The following is a 21469-nucleotide window of genomic DNA, read 5'->3' as shown; positions in this document are numbered from 1 at the left end:
GAGAAGTGTATTAATTAACGACGGTAGAGGAAACTGAGAGCAAAGATAGGTTGCCCCAGGGTTGAAATCGTTATCGAGGGTTTGCCTTGCAATTTTGATTTAGCTGGCCTGGCCTACCTCGTCAATTCTAATTGCGTTTGACAGTAATTTGGCAAGGGAGAGAAGGCTGATTGACGGCCCAGTCTCGTTCCGGGGTGTTCTTTCCGTGCGCAACGATACTTACCGACTATATGTGCAGTATCCGGTATCTCGAACAGGATATCTTCGGCAAGTTTCAAATTTCGTCGACGTTAATTAAGACTAATCGATACCTTACTCTAGTTTTTAGCGAGTTTTGATAAACGTACATAATCTTCATATCGCTCACTTCTCTTACATCTACGTTCTATTATAAAATACCAGTCGTACCTTACATTGGTATATTTTAAACAAGCCTGTAAGAAAAGTAGCTGCCGAGAATTTTGCCGAGGAAAATGTGAATGTAGTTGTAAGAAAGGTTCTCGTGAAATTTTTTCTTCAAACGATTAAAATGCTTGTGTAAGTCGGTGCAGGTCCTTCTTTTACAAAAAGAGAAGAAGGAAGGCACGAAGAAGTCTGGTCGGCAAGCGAAGAGGATGGAAAGTGATTTCGACGGGACACGAAATCGCGCGTGTAATGCCACACTCGGTCGATTTATTTCATTAGACACGCAGCAAGAACGTGACACGAGATCGGCTCGATCCTTTTGCAATCTGACAATCGATCGTTCTGATGCCGCGGCCGAGGAAAGCGTGACGAGGATGACGACGGTCCACGCTGTTCTGACCACACACACGCGTTACGTTAATTAAAGTTCGCGCGACAAAGATGCACGACTCATCTTGTTTTTCTGTTGACCGAGAACCGCGCATCTCGCGAAGAATGCCTGTTAAATTATTGATTGTACGCCTAATTGATGTTGCATAAATTGTAACTGTTCAGCTTCGATTCGTTGATTACTTAGGCGGTTACGCCACCTTGACCATACCGAAGCGATTAATATTTTTATGAATCACGCGCAAAAAGCTTGCCCTTAAGTCAGAGAAACCTTTTACTGTAGGTTGAGCATTTTATGGATTATAAAGAAACTTTTGTTTAAAGTAACCGAAGGATAAACAGTTCTTGGCACTGTTCGATAGTCAGAAAATAACTTTGACAAAAATATTGCTGTGATGAAGACATCGCCGGCAAATAATACGATCTCCTCTTTGTCTGGGAACAATAGCTGAAATATAAGTATCAGTGGAAATATTAATATCGCGTGAATGGGAGATACGTGATATCTCGGCTTAAATATGCGCCCGTACAACTCACCGTGAACAGCGACGGGTCTATTCGGTGGCAAAATCGACTAAATCGTGGCGGAATTAATTAATCCGCGGGCTGATATATCGCTAGCAGCTTATTAATCGACGTCGATCGCTAATTATGCTGAGCAGAGTATAGTGAGGACATTGCATGTGCTGCATCATCAATCCATTACGACAGTCACGCGACAAAGCCCGAGACTTTTCGTTTCCCGTTTAATTTCGAACGCGTCTCAGGCCTCGATGGCTCAGGAATTTCATATCGTCAACTGTATTACTGATAATTTCACGGAAATTGCAAATCGATGAGATTGGACAGTAAAAACGGGGCGAGGGAAACTTCCCGTAAGCCTCATTCCCTCATTCAAGGAATTTCGTAGGAAGAGATGGAGGGGGTTAAAATAAAACATTCTCTTCGAGCTCTTTTCTCTCCGCGGGCTAAAAGGAATTACTTTCGTCTTTGTATTTCGGCATCGCGCAGGTCGCGAACCCGAACGAGGAAGTCGAAGGGGGAGAGTTAAAGAGGGGTGGCAGGAGGAACGAAGGAAGAGGCAGGAGACGTCGAAGCGAGCCCTTTCACCCAGAAGAAAAAAGAAAGCGACTACGAAAACTGGGGAACGCGGGGGAGTATCAACGAAGTTGAGGGGCGGGGGAGAGTGTCTGAGGTGGTGCAACGGCGATAAAGAGAGAACTTGGGGGGGAGACAAGAGAGAAAAGAAACGAAGAGAAGAGAAACGGTGTGGCACGGTGGGTACATCGGGAAACTGGGGAAAAGAAGGGGGCCTCGAAGAACGCGAGAGAAAAGGAGAAGAATTCGAGGTGGATGAGAAACAAGGGTGTAAAGGAAAACTGGGAGGAAGAAAAAGGAAGCGGGGGTGGATGAAGCGAAACGGAGCCGGAGGTGGGTTTATCTCGCTCATCCTCATTAAAACCCTCTGCCGCCCACCCCCTTCTTCCTGCCAGCAGCTCGCTCCTCTTCCTCTTTGGTTTCTCTTCTCTCCTTCGGCTCGCGTCGCAGCCCTCTCAGTGCCCCCGTGTGTTGGTAACACCAAGCAAACAGCCGCAGTGAAAAACGGCTCAACGCGCGGTTGCGCTCTCTGCGCCGTCTGCGTGCATTCCTCTCTGTTTCTCTGCCACGGATGTGTACATGTGTGTGTGCGTGCGTGTGCGTGTGTGTGTGTGTGTGTGTTTCTGTATACGTGTGCCAAGGTATACCCGGTAGGCATCCCCGGCTCGTTGTAGCACGCTCTATTAATTAAAAAAATGGGGACTCTGGGGAATGCTGGTCAGCGACAGGGGGTGAGAGAGCGCATCGACGCCTCCGTAATTGGAGAGGGATGAAGGGAAGAATGAAGAAGATTTCGTTGCTCTAACTACGCGCTTCTAATGATTCTTTAATCATTCCTTAATGTCACACGAGACTTCCTGTCCCTCTTTTCTCCGCGAACAATGTTTGCACTTTTCTACAATTGTTGTCGTGGCACACTGGTAAATTCTGCTTTTTGGGATTTCGCTTTTTAACGTGTCTTTGTGAAGTAAATTTGCAACATTGTTGAGGTTCATCTGGCAATTGTCACACTTACATCTCTCGCAGCTTTCGCTTTTTATAAATTGTTCATACATTAGTGTGCAACGAAATAGCAAGATGTTCAAATGTCTTTAATTGCTGAAAAGACGTCAAAATCGACTATGAATGTTGAAAATCCATATTTGCAATTTCAAGATTTGTATGATTCAAGATTGTTCAACCCTCGGAGTAGGAGGGTCGAAGTGCTTGAGCTGCAAAATCAACTGCGCTACATTCTCCGTCGTTAGCCTTCCAAGTATTTTAGAACTATCCGTAGATAATCATCCGAGGTAAATTGAAAGAATTCTCTGTCTATCGGAAAAGGCAGATCCTCATCCCCTAGTTTCCAGCGGACCAGCTCGATTTTCTCTAAGCGCAGTCAGGAAAGAAATCTCTTCTCGAGAGCGTGCTCATCTTCCTCGGGTTCGGGTTAGGTACCTTCGATATAACGAAGGGTGGTGGCTAAAACAAAGGACCGGTCGCGGGTTGGTCGATAGTCCACGGCCGCCAATCAGGCGAGACCTCGCCGGCAACCCTCGTCCTTGCAACTTGCTATCCGTCGAGGGTGGGTTACACCACGGGGAGAGTTTGTTCATCCCCGTAGGAGAAGAACTCCGAGAGAGAGAGAGGGAGAGAGAGCCGAGGATAGCCAGAGTGTCTCGTCGCCAGGGTTACGACTCGATGGCGAAGACAGCAGTCTTCTCTCCTATGTCTTATGTTTCTCTTGCAGAGGAGTACCTCGAAAATGGAATATCAATCGTGTTGAAAAGATTGATGGGCTAAATGCTTCCTCTCCCCTAGGGTAATAAGGATGCGATGGTGGTACAGAAAGGAAAGAGAGTGTTCGAACGAACGATAAGGAACGCGATCAGCCAATTAATTGCATGCCTCCGTTCTCAACGTATCTCGTTTATTCAACACTTACTTTTATTATACATCCTTACGCGTAAGATCTACATAAAAACTTATTAAAACGAGCTTAATCATATGTTCGTAACTGGTTCTGGGCTGGGGCAGTTTCGCGCGGCGCTGCTTCGGTGCACGGAGTTCCCGTTCTGAAACAAAAAGAAATACCATAACGTTAGTTTCACAGTACTAGTCTAATGAAAATTATTTATCGATTGTAGTAGCAAATTTTTATATAAAGTTTACTGAAACGATTTCATATATAAGAGTCTGGAAAGGACACGCGTGAAAGGAGACGAGGCGAGGACAAAGGAAGAGTGGGAATCACAGCGAAAGGAGTGGAAAGGGGAGGAACTAAGGGGGGCAGGATTTCACTTTTGTGAAGCGGACAAACGAGAGGCAATCGCTCGATCGGTGATCAGCGTTCAGTGCCACCGTCGAAGTGGTGTTATTAATTTATTTCTGGCAATGCCTGCCGATCCTCGGGGACTCCGGAGAAAGAAAAAGAGACGCGTCAGTTTTCATGATTCCACTGGGTGAAGATCATCGATTGTCGTGAGGCGTCAGGCTAGAACGATCTCAGGACCGTTATTAACTCGTTTGCCCCGCGGGACTTTCCTTCCCCTTTTGCCTTCCGTTGCACAGGCAGCGCGTATATCGCGTAATTAATAATTGCGAGTAATTACCCCTATCCCGTTCCCTAGGGGAGCGCCATGATTTCGGGGGCGATGGTTCGACTCGTGATTCGATTTCCCTCGACAGGTCCCGAGTTCCTTAACGCTATACACTCCACGCCATTTTCCTTTATTTTTTACGAATACTTACTGCTGCATTAATATCAACATAGAAGTAAGATGACAATGAGAGTGAAGGTAGACTGAGGCAAATCAATTGGTTGTAGAAGAGGGCTGCGAAGCGACAAATAAAGAAAGCTAAGGCGACGACGTCGACGATAGAAAGACACGCGCATCATCTTCGACGGTCCGTGACAAATGAATTTTTATTAAGCTTCGTTCCTCCGCGGCTTATCAGCCGATCCGATTGGCACAATAATGCAGAGGAAAGAGAAGACCGGCAATATTCTGGCGCTCGCTTCGCCCCCATACCCTCCATAATTATTTTTACGAGGGTGAGAAGCCGGCTGCCGTTGACAGCTTCGTGGAACTGGAGAACTAGCTGACGGAGACACGACGAGGCAGAATGAACCAACGAACCGTTTCATCAACAGAGACACGAACCGTTGAACAGGTAGAAAACGGATCCACCCCTTTCCTCTGCTTTTTACGCTCCGTTCCTGCGAAGGCGGGGGTGGACAAGGTGGGTGGGAGAGCCGCGGAGACAAAGATTCGTGTCACTGGCAGTGTCTCAGCTACCCGGGAACTGACAGCTAGGACACGCGGCTGGAACACCTGTCCAGAAGCTGGAAAACGTGCCCAACTGCTTTGTGGACTCGTTTCTACGGCTTTCTAGAGCGACCTTGGCGGTCTAAACGTGTGGCTATTTCAGCCCCTGACCATAGTGCATTTTTAACTTCGCAGTCAATTCAAAGTCTCACCTGATCGATCAGCCAGCTCTTATTCAAATTCTGATTCAATTGTTTCACTGATTCTTCGGATATTTCAGACGAAACAAAGTCGATGGGCGTGAAAATGCATACAAAATATGAAACCAGTAACAATTTATTCGAAGGATGAGTTACTCCAATCCTGGCAGGATGATTTGGACAAGAAGGAGAAGAGAGAAGAACGAAGGATGACTCGGCACGAACGAACGTGGAGCGAGAGTGGCGTGGCCGCGCTCCGGTTCAATTTCTGGCGTCAATTAAAAAGTGATGCGGACCGAGAAAAATCAGTAATTAACGAACCAGCCACCTTCGGCTTGCCGCCCTTCCCAGCCTTCTTCCGCGATTTTGCTACCACCGTTTTCGCCACTCGTCGTCTTTAATCGCTCCTCGATAAATCCTCCGCGTTTCCCTTACACCCAACTCTCTCGCTAGGAATCGAAGTCATCTAAAATTTCCTGTTAAATAACGCCGAATCAGAAGTGGCAACGTTCGGCGAACGAAAAACGAACAGATTCAGTAGGACGAATCTACAATTGTTCTGACGAAATTTCCTCTTCCGCAGTTTCTCTTCTCTTTTCGAACTTTAGTTTTCCATGGAGACGAGGAACACAGTATCCCTACCGTTACTAACGTATTTCTGCCGCTGCCTTGTTTCAAATCGAAGAAATTAACACGATACTCCAAGCACCCTGACAACTACTTCAATTATTTTCGATACACACTATTATCGTATCGTAATAATGCCCTGATTTGCTATAAGTTTGTGCATCCGAGTTTCCTGGCAGAAAACGGTGAAATAGCTAGGTGGGAATTAAAGAATCAAGGTGTAACCTCGTTCCCTGGAGATCGAGGTCCCAGTATGGTATCGGGCGTCGTTAATGACGCCTCATCCTGTGACAGGGTGAAACGGTCAGCCAGGATTTGGCATCGCCGTCGATAAAAGGGAGAAGCGTCGAGCAGGGCAGCAGGAGGCGGTACGGCTCAAGTTCGTTACACGCCGTGACTCGGCAGAGCCGCGCTTCTCTCCAACCTGCCAGCCAGCCAGCCTCCCCGCCACCTCGGACACCTTTTTACACCTCGCGTCGGGTCGTTCGTCATTAGCACTGGCCCGTAATTGCCAAATTCACGGGCCAGGGGCCCGCGGTCGCGCTTAATCGGCCGATTACACAGTTCCCCCCTAAGCGGGCCAGCCTTTATCTCGGGATCGCGATCGCTTCTCTCGATAAACGCTCCGCCATTGTCTCGCCCGATGCCTGATCGCCGACGATATCCATCCTCCCGCGTGACGAGTGTTTGCCAGATTGTACGGGGTCGCGTCGGAATAATTAATTGGCTGTCGCTCGCGGCCATCATTGTTTTCATCATGGACACACTGTGCGGACCTGTTGACGACAGGCGCAATAATAATTTCGCCTCCGCGAAGTGAGCACGGAATTAGGAAAAAGAAGAATACGCGAAGGGAACGCGAAGATAGATATTGTTCTGAGCGAAGAAGGCAAGTTGTAATTAACTGTGAACCAGAAACGACGTTTTTTCGAGGGCGAGCGTGAAGAAAACCTCCAAGCGCTGTACGCAAATGGAGGTGTGCGAGATCGTGGAGAACCGGGCTTCGATCGTGTTTTTGCCCTCGCGAGGTAGAACTGGGGCCCCGCGGCTAATTACCTGAAATAACCCATTAGTCCTGTATACTCCAGAAATTACCGGGCAAAGAGCGAGACAGGAAGGATAGACGCGTCATCTTTGACGAGTCAATCTTGTCTTAAAGATCCGGCACAGCCCCCTGTTCGCTCGGAACTCGTTGTTTCCATGAATCAGCGGAAATCCGCGACCGAGGAAAATTGCCTCGCGACTCGGACGAACCTTCATCGATGAAACGTGCAAATCGACTGTAAGACAGAGTGCGTATGCTTTGGCAAAAAGGTTTTCAATATACCTCTCTCATATTTTATTCGTTTCTTGTACAATTCCCTTCTGTGACTTCCATTTCGTTCTTCCTTTCGAAGGAAATATCTAGACGAAGATTTTGCTTAGTATCTACTGATGCTTGGAAGATCGAAAAGCCTACTGCCGAAGAGAGGAAACGAGAGAGGACCAATCTCTGTTGATTTCATAGTTGTCTCTCTCGAAGCCTCTGAGGTTGGTTTCAAGGTTCCTGTGCTATCGAGCGGGGATCCACAGAGTGACGAGGCGCATTCTCCTATCACCCTTCGAGCTTTCTCTTTCGAAAAAATTCAGGATGACACCTCCCTCCATGGGCCATCTTCACTGCGTGTAATACCTTGACGCTTCAATTTTTAACTCAATCCAAAGAGAAACCGAGGTACTTTAACTTCACTGTTGATAAGAAGCGCAATTGCTACCGATCATTTCAAGTCCTGTGACAACACGAGAAGAAGAGGAAGCAATTTTTGAAGCCATATTCACCGCGAACTGGAAGCATCAGCCGATTATCGATGGCGACAGATCGCATAGTTTAGCCAAGCGGAACGAACTCGCCGTGCAGCTCGGTCTGTCAGTCGAAACTGGGGCAAAACACTCGATCGGCAACTTTAATCCGATCCAGGGAATCGGTCACGGCACGGAAGAGCCTGTTATCGAGTAGATCTTCGATTCCTCGTACCTTCGGGACCAGTCGTAACGCGGACTTGTCACGGTGATCTCGATTAGAACGTTCAACTTGCTACTTCGAATCAATTAACTCCCGTATAATTGCTTTCGCGATCCTTCTAATATATCCCTCGCGAACAAAGAATATATAGAACAATATCGCCACAGGCTGTCACTTTGTCAGTCTTGTTGTTGCGTGGATAGCTAATAATCAGCACCTTAAGTTAGACATCTATTCTTTGTTTTGCAATTAAAACCTATTAACGATGGAAGTATTCGTTAACGAGATACGCCGATCAGCCCGAAGATCTAGTTCTTGAATCGCTGGCTATGCAAGGGATAAGATCGTCTAAATGATCCACTACAGCTCGAGCAGCATATGTAGAGATACGAGAATAATTGTATTTCCTCCGAGGTAGTGACGCGAATCGATGGCAGTTATAGAAGAAAGTGTTGTGACAAGTGTGCTCGAGTAAATCCAGGATTTATCTATTCTCGTGAAGGAGAAAAGACTCACCGTGAGGCGCGAAACAATCAAGGAGCCTGATCCTTCGGTGCTGAAGTGGTTCGAGTTCGCCGTGCCGAAAGACGCTCACGTTGGCCAGGATTCTTGTACGCGCACGTTGCTCGTCGCGTTCCAGTCCCTGAAACACACACCACCACTGCTCTGAGTGATCAATTGGATCTCTTTGGATAATCGGTGCGACCGAGAGATCGCTTTGGGATCCGATTATCACTACTATATGCTACAAAATTTATAAAGACAAAGTTCAACACAGTACTGTGACAATGGGGTATTCTAAAGAACCTTCCTTTCACAGACGCAACGCGTCGTGGTAGATCACTTTAGACAGAGGTCCGTTTAAATTTCGAAATTCTTTGGTCGGCACTGGGCTCGCGTTCGAGGCTCTTGTTATAGATCTTCGTCGAGGTGTGAAAATGACGGATGACCGCGGCGACAGGAGAAAGATAGAGAGCCACGCCAAGAGTCTCCTTTCCTCCTCGCCACCTTTCATTTACTCCCCGCGCACGAACGTCACGCGAGAAGAAGTAACGAGCCGGCTTCGTTACTTAACGCCCCACGGATCGTTTCACGCCCACGCGCGAAACAGCTTCGTGGCAGTCGGATTGATTCGAGAATGACAGTAATGTCGACACGTCGTCGCTAATTTATCAAGTCAGGATCCTTGCCGATCTCATAATGCAGTTCGTTTGCGAAAGCAAGTTTTTGTAACTTGTATACGATGAAGATTATTTGACAGAAAAGTTGAAATTCGAAAAATTTAGATTGAATTGAATCTAGAATAACTAATTTTCCTTTAAATTTGAAAATTTGAAAATTTGAATATTTGAATTTCAAAATTTGAATTTCAAAATTTGAATATTTGAATATTTGAATATATGTATATATGAAATTCAAAGGAGACCAAAAAATGCCATGTAAACAAGACTTAATCTCGCTTCTAGAAGAGAGCTTACTGTTACCTGATCTTCAGGTGTCTCTAGAGGCCATCTTTTCATTCCCTACCATACTTTTCGTTTTTGTAGAATTACTAAAAATCTCCCTAATGTACTCTCATCGGTAGGACGATTTCTCGTCGAATTTCATCTACATTATTCCTCCCAAAAAGAGGAGACGGCCGTGTTGGCAGCGAGGCCCGATTTCTGCTTGCCAGCAAATAACGATCTCGCCTCGTTATCGTCCCTCGCACATCATTCTTCGTAGTGCTCTTCGCGAGCGTCTCGTCTAGAAAACACCGCGAAATAATCGACATCTGCCTCCCTGGAAGCTCTGCGAAAATTCGAAAATCTGTGGAACAGTCGTAAACGCGATCAACGAGGAACAGAGAAAAAATTGAGGAAAAGGGGAGACGAGTGAGGATGGATAGAAGAAGCGGGAGACATAAAAGGAGAAAAGGGAGCAATAGAAGCGAGAGATGGGGGCGGCGGAGGAGTCTGTGAAGACGAGAGGAAAGGAGAGCGGAAGAGAGGAGGATGCGCCTTTATCAGCCAGCCCAAAGACCAACCAGACCGAGGCCAGGCTAACCAACCAGAGGCATCCTTCAGCCGCGGATGCTCGGCTGGATCGAGCGCCGCACCGCGCCGCGCCGCGCCGCGCCGCACCGCGCCGCGTACCGACGCCGTCGACGCCGACAGCTAATGAGCACAGCTTCAATGATACCCGACAAATGAAAAATCAGCTTCCCCTAATTACGGGATCCTTGGCAGCACTGCATCTTGATGACGTCTGCCGCGCCGTTTTCGGCTCGCTCGGAATCTTATTCGTTTTTCCTCGTCTTTGATTCGTGGACGTGTTAATTAGAGTCGACCGAAGTCGTGCACCAGACGCACTGCGTTTCTACTTAGTGTGGGTGTTCACATTGCGCTAGTGCAACATCTGTAGAAAACGTCTTCTTGCGAAGAACATCTGCAAAGTGATCCTTCTTAACTTTGGTTGCACTTTGCAGGATTCTGGGGGGTATAGAAAGGGTACCATGGATCATTTGGATTAAATGATCAATGTGTTACGCGTATTATTCGGTGATTTAAAGTAACTTGTGTTTTATTCATTCCTCATGGCAAGGACACAGACTTTTCGGTGGTGAACCATGAATTCCATTAGCCTTCGATTTATACGGTGACACGGAATTACGTTCAGTTCAGAGGGGGCAAGCGACGTAAAACACTGGGGTTGTCTGCTCTCCTCGCCGACCACAACAACTCTGTCCCATTGTTCGAAAAAATTAACTCTGGTCTTTTATTTACTAGCCTGGCTGGCGCTCGAGCCGTGCGCCTCTGACCGTGACGAGACGACGACCGATCGATTCGTGAAATTTACATCTCTTCTCGTGAACTAGATAAAGAATATCGTGATTTCACGTCAAATAGAGATTTCACCGAAGAATCTAACAATCTGTTCATGAAATATGACTCACGACATAATTATTTTATCCTAACAATCGAGCAATGCAAATCTTAGTATTTTCTCACGGTTCTACAGAGTTTAACAGAAAAATTGTCATCCGATTGAAAATATTTTATCACGATATTTTCATAATGCGACTTTTTTGTAACAGAGCATGTTCTCTAGAAAGTCTGTTAGAAAATTCTCACCCGTTTCTGACTAAATTAAGCAAAAATTCGCCCCTTCCGGGCTCGAAGAATTAATCCCCGAAGCTGGAAGCCGAGGATCGTCGACGACCAGCGTTTCACCGCCTCGTCCTGCTCTTCGGTGACGCTTTTCATCGTCCCCACCCTCTGAGCAGCTCGAGAGAGGGTTGAACCGGGACAGCTCCGAGAGAGAACGATGGTCCGCGCCGCTAGTTTTTATGAATTCCGGTGCGACGGAACTTCCGGCGAGCGACCTCATCTCCAAACCACCCCGCCGGCCACGTTTTTACTCCGCTTCCCCCCGACACGTCCTCCGTCGATTCTCGATCGTCCATGACATCGCGGGCTACATTAATAACTGACCACGTTACTCGTCGCCGCGTTTTTATCGCTATCGATCCATCATTCCTCCTCTATTTTCTGCTAATCCTGCTCCTCGTTCCCGATACTTTTTATTCCCTCGCTACCACCCTCCCTTCGTCCCCGCTTTTATTCGCGTTCGACGAGTTTGCATCCCCTTTCTCCTTTCATTCTTCGTTGCAAATTGCTTTAGTTGTTGTCCAAAGTAGAATGCTCAATGAACTGGGTTCATGGAAATGCGATAGATCTTCGTTAGTGGATCACGAACAAATCTGTTCGGTTATCGCTTGAGAAGTGATCGCGTACGATTCAAAAATATGTTTTGGTTGGTAAGGCTGCAAGCCTTTCTAGTAGAAGAATGTGCATTCTAGATCTTTGCGATTTTCTAGCACGAGGAGGACAGACGCGTAGCGTCTCGACGCCACCCTAGCCCTCGTCTCGCGCGCAGCCAGTCATTACGCCACGATTCGCGAGCAATTAAAGCGAAGTGGCCGGGGCAAACATCGATCAGGAAGAGTGCACGAGGGGAATCGGTGTACACACGGAGGCTCAAGCCCTTGGCTACCGCGAATAGAAGGCAAACACCGCCACTCAAATATTTGCAGGAGCGCGCAAACGGTCCCTGGCATTGTTTCATGGCGCTACTATGTGTAAATTTAATCTCCCGAAGAACCCCGAAAATAAGCAGACGCGCGTGCACGTGCACGTGCTACAAGCCGATGTCTAACGCGTTGCGAAACAACAGATAACCCTCTTGTTTGTTTCACGATGCGATAAATAGAATCGTAATGGCATTGAATAATAAAACGTCATGCGCTTCGCAGGACACCGCTCCATGGTCCTTACTTTTCCATATACTTTGCGTCGATGGACCATTTTTGATGGAGAGTCAGGAGAGCGAGCAACAGGGGCCGAAGAGATCGATAAGAACGTATCACTTTGGGCGACATCACAGGAGCGCCGCCTTCGGTGTTAACTGGTCCTAAAGCATCGGCCAAACACGCCGTGCGAAGAGTGACACCGCGGTGTTAACTGCCCTCGTGCTTTCTCCATAGCTCTCCGGTGCTCTTGAGAGCCCGAGAGATCGAGGATACCCTTTCGATGACCCCGGACGGGCCGAGAGGAGCGAGATAACCCAGCCCGGTGTCCAGGTGTCTCGTGATCGGCCGACAAAGAGCTGGCAAGGGTCCCGTCCAACAGCAACGCATCGAAACTGCCCGAAGACGTGTCGGCAGAGTCATCCTCCGCTGCATCCACCTCGAAGGGCGGCTTGAGGCACGCGGGACGAGAGGACGAGGTCCTTTTTCACTCGCCCTATGCCCAGGGGGAGGGGAGGAGATGAAGATGTCACCTTGCCGAGCCGCGTTGGTGACCTCAGGGGCCGAGTCAGCGAATTCCTCCGCGGTTGATCCACGATGACGACTTTATCCCTTTGACACCATCCACGGCTTGACGGACAGGGTTTACGAATGATCGATCGTGCGCTTCTATAGCGTTCGTGGTCCACGCTGGTTACAAAGCTGAGTCTGGGGCGGACAGAGTGATTAGCGCTCGCCATTGGGGCAATTAATCGTGGGAAGAGACTTGTAACTGTGGGATCTTTCTCTAGAAGATAGTAGAATTGCAAAAGTTATCTTTTTCTTGGACTGAGAATTTGAAGGCGACGTAGCTAAGCTATTCTCGACGCAACCCTAAGCTGTGTATGCGTAACCCCGGCGCGATAAATTGGTCGAAGGGCATTCTACGAGCGAACATCGCCGACGCGGATTCCTCGAGGCAGGTACACGTGGCAGCGTGAGAGAAACCCATTCGAAGGCGGAGGCAGAAGGGATCGTGGAGCACGGAGGAATGCCATCATCGGGCACGGTCCACCTAGGAACGTAGCTAATGGGCCCACTTAACGTCTCAACCATCTCACGAAGACGCGTAGCATCTCCTGCTTCATCTCTGCCGGTTGTTCTCCGCGCGCGCTGTCTTAATAATCGCCAATATTTATTTCGGATTGGTCACGGTTCGGTCCCAAGTGCCATAAGGAGCTAGCCGAAGAATGAAATCACGCCTGGATCGGATCGCGGGCCATTTTAACACCGGAGATTAATATGTATCGTTTGCTCTCGTCGACCTAGTTACCGACACACCGCAAAGAGTCCTGGAATCCTGTTCGATTTTTATTTCGGTTAGCTTCAGTGCAATACAATTTTACCTCTCTTACGATGGAAAATTCAATTTTTCTGCGGAGTGGTTGATTACAGGCTGATATACCTTTGCCATTCCTATCGAGAATACGACGAGGTGCTTTCTATTGTAAATCAGTGATTATGGTTAATAGATTTTCTAGGAATAGGTGAGGCGATTTGCTGCATCGTTGGCTTTTTCTTCTATATTCGATTAGAAGTGATCTGGTTGCCATGGAGCAGGGAGGAGGATAAAGTTATTAAGGGAATTAGCTTAAAGGCGATTAGCAACTGTCGACAGGTTGACCTAACGCCTAACGGGCCCTCGAGCACGGCCGAGTCTTCATGATTTGTCTCTCGAGCTAACGAGTGTCGGGGTCTTAACGCCAGATTAGTGACCTAATCCTTCTAACGAGCGATTCGCGTGTTAGCCACACGGTGCGGCCTAACGTACGCATATCTATGCGCATATAATAGACACGTCCACCGTGGCCATTAAAGTGACAGGTGCCGCTTCGCGGTAAACAAATAACGTAATTATGACGCTATTGAAATTGTCTCTTGTTTTTCAATTCATTCAACCGTCTGCTACATCGATGTTGGATGCCTAACTCGAAGGTCAAACGCCGTTCGTCTGCGGTTCTTTTACTATTTCGTTTCGGTTCGCCACGTGCGAAAATTGTATTGGAAATTGTGGCGAAATTTCCCAAAGCAGAGAGAAAAGCGCCTGCTCAGCCTGTCATGCCAATGAAAAAATTCGGCAAAATTTTTGGTGACACTAATGGAGGAGACGAGTATTTTCATCGCAACGCCGGTCACAAATAAATTTGGCCACAGCGTAAAAGCACGGGGAGCGTCCAGTCGGTTAATTTCTTCCGAATTATAGTTTCCTGGATGAAAGGGCGGCGGTGGAACGGGCGGAGGTGATACGGTGTGTCGCTTATATGGGACGCCATGTCCTATGGACGCACAAAGGGCGAGGATGAATCGCCTCCGGAGAGCCGCAGGACAAATGGGGACATTAAGTCGCTTTTGCGACCTGGTACCAGAGCTACCGGAGTTCTATGTGCCCCCTCCCCATACCCTTTTCCTCTCTATCCACGTGTCCGCGGTTCCTGGATACATTCTGCATGCTCGTGTGTGTAAATCGCGACCGTCTTCGCGTTTCTCACAGGGATTTCAACGGGGACATCCGATTAACAAATCCCTTTATGTCCTGAAAACCGTGAAAAGGGCTCTGACAAATTTCAAGAAGTAGATAAAAGTGAAGGAGTTAGAAATTTGTATCGATTTGAAAGTGAGGAACTAGAAGGAAAGTTCATGGTTGAAGCGTAGTGTTTCGTCAACATCGCGTCTGATTTATATCGAAATGGTGGGTACGCGTGTCCACCGGACACAACGGCGGCCATTCGATTGCTATCGAGTTCCGGCGGAAAGGAGGAAGCGCCGCAACGAGCTGACCGCTCGCTCTCTCTGATCTATCCTTTCCTGCTGGAAACTCCACCAGCGACATTGCCCGTCTACGAGGTAGGTACAGTTATTGATTCAAAGTTAGAGTTGTAGTGTTGCTCACCTAGTAGAACTTTCCATGGTGTTATCCTTAACTACTTGTAACTTTAGCTGCATCATAGAATAACTTCCCTTGGAACAATAAGAAGCAATTTTCTATTGAATCTTCCCAGAATTAAAACATAATACAGAGAAAGACATGTGTTCTCATTCCTTGGTGCCCTAAATTTCCTTTCGATCGATCACTCCTGAACAACGAAGGGAAAAAATTCCAGGACACCCGGTGGATAGTAGCACAGTGCCGTAGGATGGTTTTCTCGGGGGTAGGAGCGAGGACCTGTCACATTACGGAGTGGAATTTATGCCCGATGCCCAGCGGCGTGACAAGTTGCCGCTGATGAACGGCCCCACCGCGAACTCTTGGCCCTCCTTCAGGATACGAGCGAAGATCGTGGAGAAGGAGACAGCCGAGAGTCCTTACCCCTCTACTCGCCCGTCCTTGGCCTTCTCGCGAAATTTCAAATTATCCTATATTGTCTCATTTGATTTCTTCGTAGTCTTCCAGAAAAATTCTATTCAGTTTCTGGCACTCAAAGTACCTATGATTTCTAAATTATTTAACTTTTGCCCTTCTTCAATAGAAGGTGGAACGATTTTCTCAACTAATTCTATAGCTGAAACCTAAATGAACTGCTTCTTGATCATAGCCACGCTTCGATTGTCGAAGAAAACGATACGATAACATGATTTTCTACGAATCCCTCGTTGACGTGGGTGGTGGTAGGTTGAAAGGACGACGGGAGGGGTCGAGCTGTTGGCAGGACGGGAGGTCCTGTGGTCCCCATGGCGGGCTTTTAAAAAAGTCCCATATGATTTTAACGCCCCACGCAAGAAGTCGTTCCTCGCGCTAACGCCGCCGGCCGTGCACGGTCTGCCGGTGATAAACACGCCAAGTTACGATTTCTCGGAGCTCGAAGGCCTGTGTGCGTCTCCGTGCGTGTCTCGCGACCGTCGAACATCGCGTGCTTCCTTTGCTTGCGAAAGCGACGAGATTCGGAGGAAACTGATCCAATTTTTGACGCACGCATTCAACTTCTACGTGGCAGAAATTAGCAGCTCCACTTGCTGAACATTTACCAAGGATTAACAGTACAATCTTGAAGCATCCGAGTACGTAAAATGACAGGAAATAAAGTGTCGATGCAACCAGCTAGACACGAGTTCTCCTGTTTCAGTGTTCCGTGGTCGAAAGATAGAGCGAACTCGTAAAGGCGATAGATTTTCTGGAATGCAGAGCGTCGTGCATTGCGGCGGCGTCTAGTGACGCGCTGCAACTCGAGCAAGGATGCAGAAGGCAGTAGTGCACGTGCGCTCGCGTGTAGAATCGAGGGACCGGTGCACGTGCAATGGTCGCGCGACTCGAGACCACGCGTCGACCGAGGTTTCGCGAAACAAGGACTTCCTGGAAACGATTCGTAAGGTGATACTTGCCAACTAACGTCGAGCAATTCCTTCTGCGTCTTTACATTGACCTCCACCGTTTAGCTTCTTCGAGAACCTTGAGAAAGCTTATCACGAACAGCTTTCGTGAATCGTAAAGGAAATTATTGCACCGTAATAATGGCGCCGTAAATCTTCGCTAATTTGTTGACGGTACAGGGTTAATGCACGTGTGCTTTTTATTATTGCTCAAGGGTAGGAAGTGTTCCGAGGGGTCTCTCTCAATGGGTCAGACCCGACGGAAATTTCAGCACATGCGCCTGGCATGCGAAACAGATGCCCCGTGCTTAACCGGTGACAGGATACGAGTATGATTTTCTTGCGAACAAATATTCACGTCTGTACGCGAGCATAAATTTCCATTCATAACTGTATAGGCTGAGAAGATTTTTCTAGCTCACCTAAATTGCTTCTATCCTTGCCACACGTGATTCCGTGAAATTGATGTCGCTAACGAATTTCAATTGCGATTTTGATCAGCAAACAGCTACTCCGTGCAGAGAATTGTTCTCACGTTTCCGGAGTCTGTCGAGATCGCGGAATGTTTGCGCAAACGTTCAAGAGATCGCGTACGATACACGTGTTCTATTCCCAGTTTCCCACGTTAGAGCTAGTTACATGTTCAACTACCACATCAAAACGTATGATTAAATCTCGTCTCTCAATCAGCGCAAGCCGTGCACAAAGAATGGCAGAGAATAAAAATAACATACAAGACAGTGCACTAAACAGGCTGCCATAAAGTTACTTTCAGAGAAGGTAAAGGGTGAGCAGGAATTTCGAATGTTTCCCGATCGATCACATAGAGGAATTATCCGTCGCAGCAAACCAAACAGGAACGCGAGACAAAAGTCCCTAGAAAGTGACACGATCGAGGGTGATCCACGGGAAGGCTCAGGACATTGCTCAGCGATGGAACAAGGCAGAATCGAAACAAAACCGCTCTTCCGACGGGCGAGGGTGGAGAGGGGCTCGAGAGCGCGTCATTTTTACGGCGGCAATGCCGATCGAAGTTACGACCGCGGAAGAATTGAACTGGCCGGACGTGAAAACGTACTCCGATAACGAGCCATCGGGACGATAACTGGTCCGCGAGGCCTATAAACCACGGCCGTCAGATACGGGCGAGCGTAAACTTTCCGATGTCCATCCTGTTGGGCGATCTGACCGATTTCACCAGCCGATAACGCGCGCGACGTCGTCGTCTGAAAGAGGACCGAGTGGACGACGCCGGATGGAGGAACACGCCGCTCTCCCGGCGCATCAGGAGAAGCTGAGGAGCCAGACGAGGACACTCTCCGTGTCGGTGAATTGTTCGCGTCGAGCAGGAGCCTCTATCTGATTCGTCGCGATACAATGGTCGCGTAAAATTACGTAGACCGCCGTCCTTTCCGTCTCTCTCTCTTCCCGCCTCCCTTCGTCCGCTTGCTCCGCGAGCTTGTTCCCTCTGTCCCCGCGTGCATGTCCACTCGGAGTATCGATCGCCGGAAGTTGGCCCCGACTAGCCCTCTGGATACTTGCTGGACCGGCATTTCGGCCGACTTCACGCCGCTGGACAAGAGAGGAACTTTCAGAGGGTGCCGGAATTTCGAGCACTTTTTCGCGATAGGTTTGTGTGTTGGTTATTGGGTAGTTATGCAATAGGAGGAGATAAGGATCAGTTGATGATAGTTTTAGAGTGGAACGTGAAGACTATTCAGTGACTAGTTGCGTGCACGGTTTCGAAATCCAGGGAGCTGGTTATGTAAGTGGAGCAAGATTCGTGCGGGGTCAAGAATGCTAATGTACAGTTGTAAATTTTGCGCCTCGATAGGGGGAAAAAGTCGACTCTCGTGGTATTTGGACGCACGAGAAATCCGGCAGGGAAAACGAAAAGGAAAGTTGGAAAATTTATGTTTAGTAAGGTGTCCGGTTCGGGTCTAGCGAGACGCTGAGCATCCCTGTCGTCTAAGGGTTCTGTTTCTACCACTGTGCTCAAAACAGTCTCATTCTCTCGTTAACCCAGTCCATTGTCTTAGGCAGTTTTCATGGGCTACTAGTATGGCTGTGGTTTCACGGACAGAACGCCCATTTCGACTGCCAATTGACTTTCAGCTTGTTTGGCCAACAAAGCCACGGCAGGACTCATTCTCTTTTCAGCTCTTTTGCTTATCTCTTGTAACCTATATCCTTTTAAGCAAATTTCCATACTTCTATGGAGGCAAGAGAGACTGTGGCCTCCGTAGACTATGCTTGGCGATTTCTAAAATTTCATCGAATGATAATTAATAAGGAATTTTAATTCCTTAGCTAAATTCACGAGCCTTAATTTACAGGGTTATCCTTTTTAACTCGAGGATCAGCATAGAAGCGTTAATTTGCTCGAGTTTTTCTTGAACCAGAAAAAAGGGACACGACAAAACAGGAACAAATTAGCGACCAGCAGATTCTGAGATTTGAACGTTTCTTGCCCTGTGAACAGCCGCAGCAAGAGACTCGTATCGGTTGGTAAAATCGCGCGAACCACGATTCGGTACAAAAGTGACGACACGGAAGGACAATCCATCGCGTAGGATTAACGGCAATTAGTCAGGACCCGAGGGCTCGTAGGCGTGGCGTGTCCTGTCGTCACGCTCGGACCAGCGACAACGAACGGCACCAGGGGTAGGAAAAAAGCAACGGTGGAGAGACGCGAGGCGGGAAGAGAAGGAGAGGAAATAGAGGAAAGCTCTATGCCCAGAAGAAGGACGAAGGACGGCGAGAAACGGAGGAACGAGGAGTCCTTGCCGATTACCTGCTCGTTCCCCCGGGTGTTCCTGCCACGGCGGCCATAAACCAAGCATCGAGCATCAGGGTGGACACTTTTATGGTCGGCAGCTTTGTCTAGCTATGGCCTGGCCACGTTATGGTCGTAGTATCCTCGCAATATAGCCCTTTGCAGGGACGAGGAGCGGAAGGGGAAGGTGACGCGCACCACAGGACTGCCAGGACGTCGCCAGGATACTGCTGGGCACCAGGAGGGTAGACGGAACGAAAGAGAAGGAACTCGTAACGTTTCCACCAACCGGCTCGATTGCCCCAATCGATCACCCACTGGCTTTTTTCGAACCTTCCATGAACAGGAGACGACCAACCCCCACTCCGCTCGTAAAAGATACCGGCCGATCTTTAAGTTCACTCTCGGTGAAGAATGTAACAGGAACAAGTTGTCCACAGTGGAAGCCATCGAATCGCGTGCGAGGAAGATCGTTCGAGGGAACGAATAGGAATATTTAAGCGAGAGTAGTATCTAAGGAATAATACAGTATTTCACGGTTGGCTGGAGCCTTTAGTAGAATCATTCGGAGAGTGGTAAACAGTAAATTCACTGTAGGTATCTTCGTTTAATTAACGAAGGTAAAGAACTATCGATTAACGCAAGAAATACCCACTGAACTCTGATGCTTCGGCAAATTCCTTCAAGCCTTCTGACACCACAGAACTAGAATATTAACGATAGCTGGTAAGGCCTTCCCTCGAATTCTAGAACTCGTCTTATTTTTCTGCCAGAGATATTGACAAGTATCGATGTCATTAGCATTCCGATCGATCCATTCCTTCGCCTTAATTTCTGACGGGCATTAAGACAGACGGGACTTGATGGGTCCGGACAGAGCGAGTGGTCCTGCCGGCGCGGCGCAGGATCAGGATCAGGAGGAATCGAGGGATTCGAGCGGTTCGCTCCCCCGTTGCGAAGCACGGCGGACTTCAAAGAAGCCGGAGACTTCATCATCGATACTGGGTCCTGATCAGTGCCGACAGATTAGACGCCTCTGCCATCCTTCCTTCGTTCTCGCCTTCTCTTTTTCTCCCGCTTCGTCCGCGACCTTCGTTCGTGTGATTACAGACACATCGATCTTCGACGGCTCCCTTTCGAGCTTCACGGACACGTTCAAGTTTCGTGGATGTCGCAACCGCCGTGGATGCACGCTTCCAAACGTCCTGCTACATTCTTTCTCAAAATGGGATCGTTCCCCGTTACCTCGAGAGGCCTCTCGAAATTGCAGTGATCGAAATTGCAAGGAAACAATGAAAATTTACGACGCGGCGACGGAAGAGGGGTAGCAGGCCCCGCGAAACTCCCCGAATTGAGAAATCGTGTCGGAGGCAGGAAAGCTGAAAGGCGTCGTTTAAAGTTCGCACGCAATCTCGTGGAGCCGCTTCCAACCGCATCGCAACGACTTCGCTCGTTTCTCCCGCGAGAGGTTCGCGGGCCGAGGACTTCCTAGAACGTAATTGCTCGTCGAACCGCAGCTCGCGCGCGGAAATAAGGAAACCGAGCAGAAGTTACAGGGGGAGAGAAGGAAGTTTCACCGCGAGTGCTCTTCGTTCGAGTTACAACAAGATGATGGAGAAGAGGAGGAGGAAAAGGTGGAAAGAGAGGAAGAAAAAGAAGATGGGGAAAGTTTTCATTTGCAGAAGAACGGAGGTCGGGGCCAATGGCAGCCTTAAATCGTTCGCAATTGAGAGGCCTCCCCTCCGTGTGCCTCTTTCTCTCCTCAAGACTCGCCGGAAGTCGGCCGGTCGAGGAACAACCTGTTGACCGGCTCTTGCGAGCGAGAGATCCTGTGAACGGTCGCTCGTAAACCGCTTAATCGTTAACCTATTTGCAGTCGTCTGGTTATTATATCCTTGCTGAAACACGGTCTGTCAGGTCTTCAAAATCGTCATAGAGTTAGCTCTACTCTCAATCAACGTTTGCCCTAATATTTCAGGAGCCAAATTTTCGATCGGAAGCACTTCATTTCTAATTATCGAATAAAAATGGAAAGAAGAAAATGCGATTAGGATTCTAAAGGATTTCTGGCAGCGATCGGCTATAATCCAG

At 48.3% G+C, this 21469-nt stretch overlaps 1 protein-coding gene across 4 annotated transcripts in view; it reads right to left on the bottom strand.

Moving 5' to 3' along the window:
* Window positions 1-3785: 3785 nt before the first annotated feature.
* The window catches only part of Soxn (SRY-box transcription factor soxNeuro), a 70303-nt gene continuing 52619 nt past the window's right edge, over window positions 3786-21469 (bottom strand). Inside the window, exons 3-4 of one of the 4 annotated variants that reach the window (XM_076384978.1) lie at window positions 8487-8631; window positions 3786-3947 (exon numbers count right to left, since the gene is read on the bottom strand). In XM_076384978.1, coding sequence (XP_076241093.1) covers window positions 8562-8631 — 70 coding nt within the window. In that variant the 3' untranslated portion in view covers window positions 3786-3947; window positions 8487-8561. Of the gene's footprint in view, window positions 3948-8486; window positions 8632-21469 lie in introns of those variants that run through there. The other 3 variants (XM_076384979.1, XM_076384976.1, XM_076384977.1) reach the window with 3 other exon arrangements.

This window comes from Calliopsis andreniformis, chromosome 9, assembly GCF_051401765.1.
Source record: "Calliopsis andreniformis isolate RMS-2024a chromosome 9, iyCalAndr_principal, whole genome shotgun sequence".
NCBI lineage: Eukaryota > Metazoa > Arthropoda > Insecta > Hymenoptera > Andrenidae > Calliopsis > Calliopsis andreniformis.
This window is presented reverse-complemented; position numbering and strand designations above follow the sequence as displayed.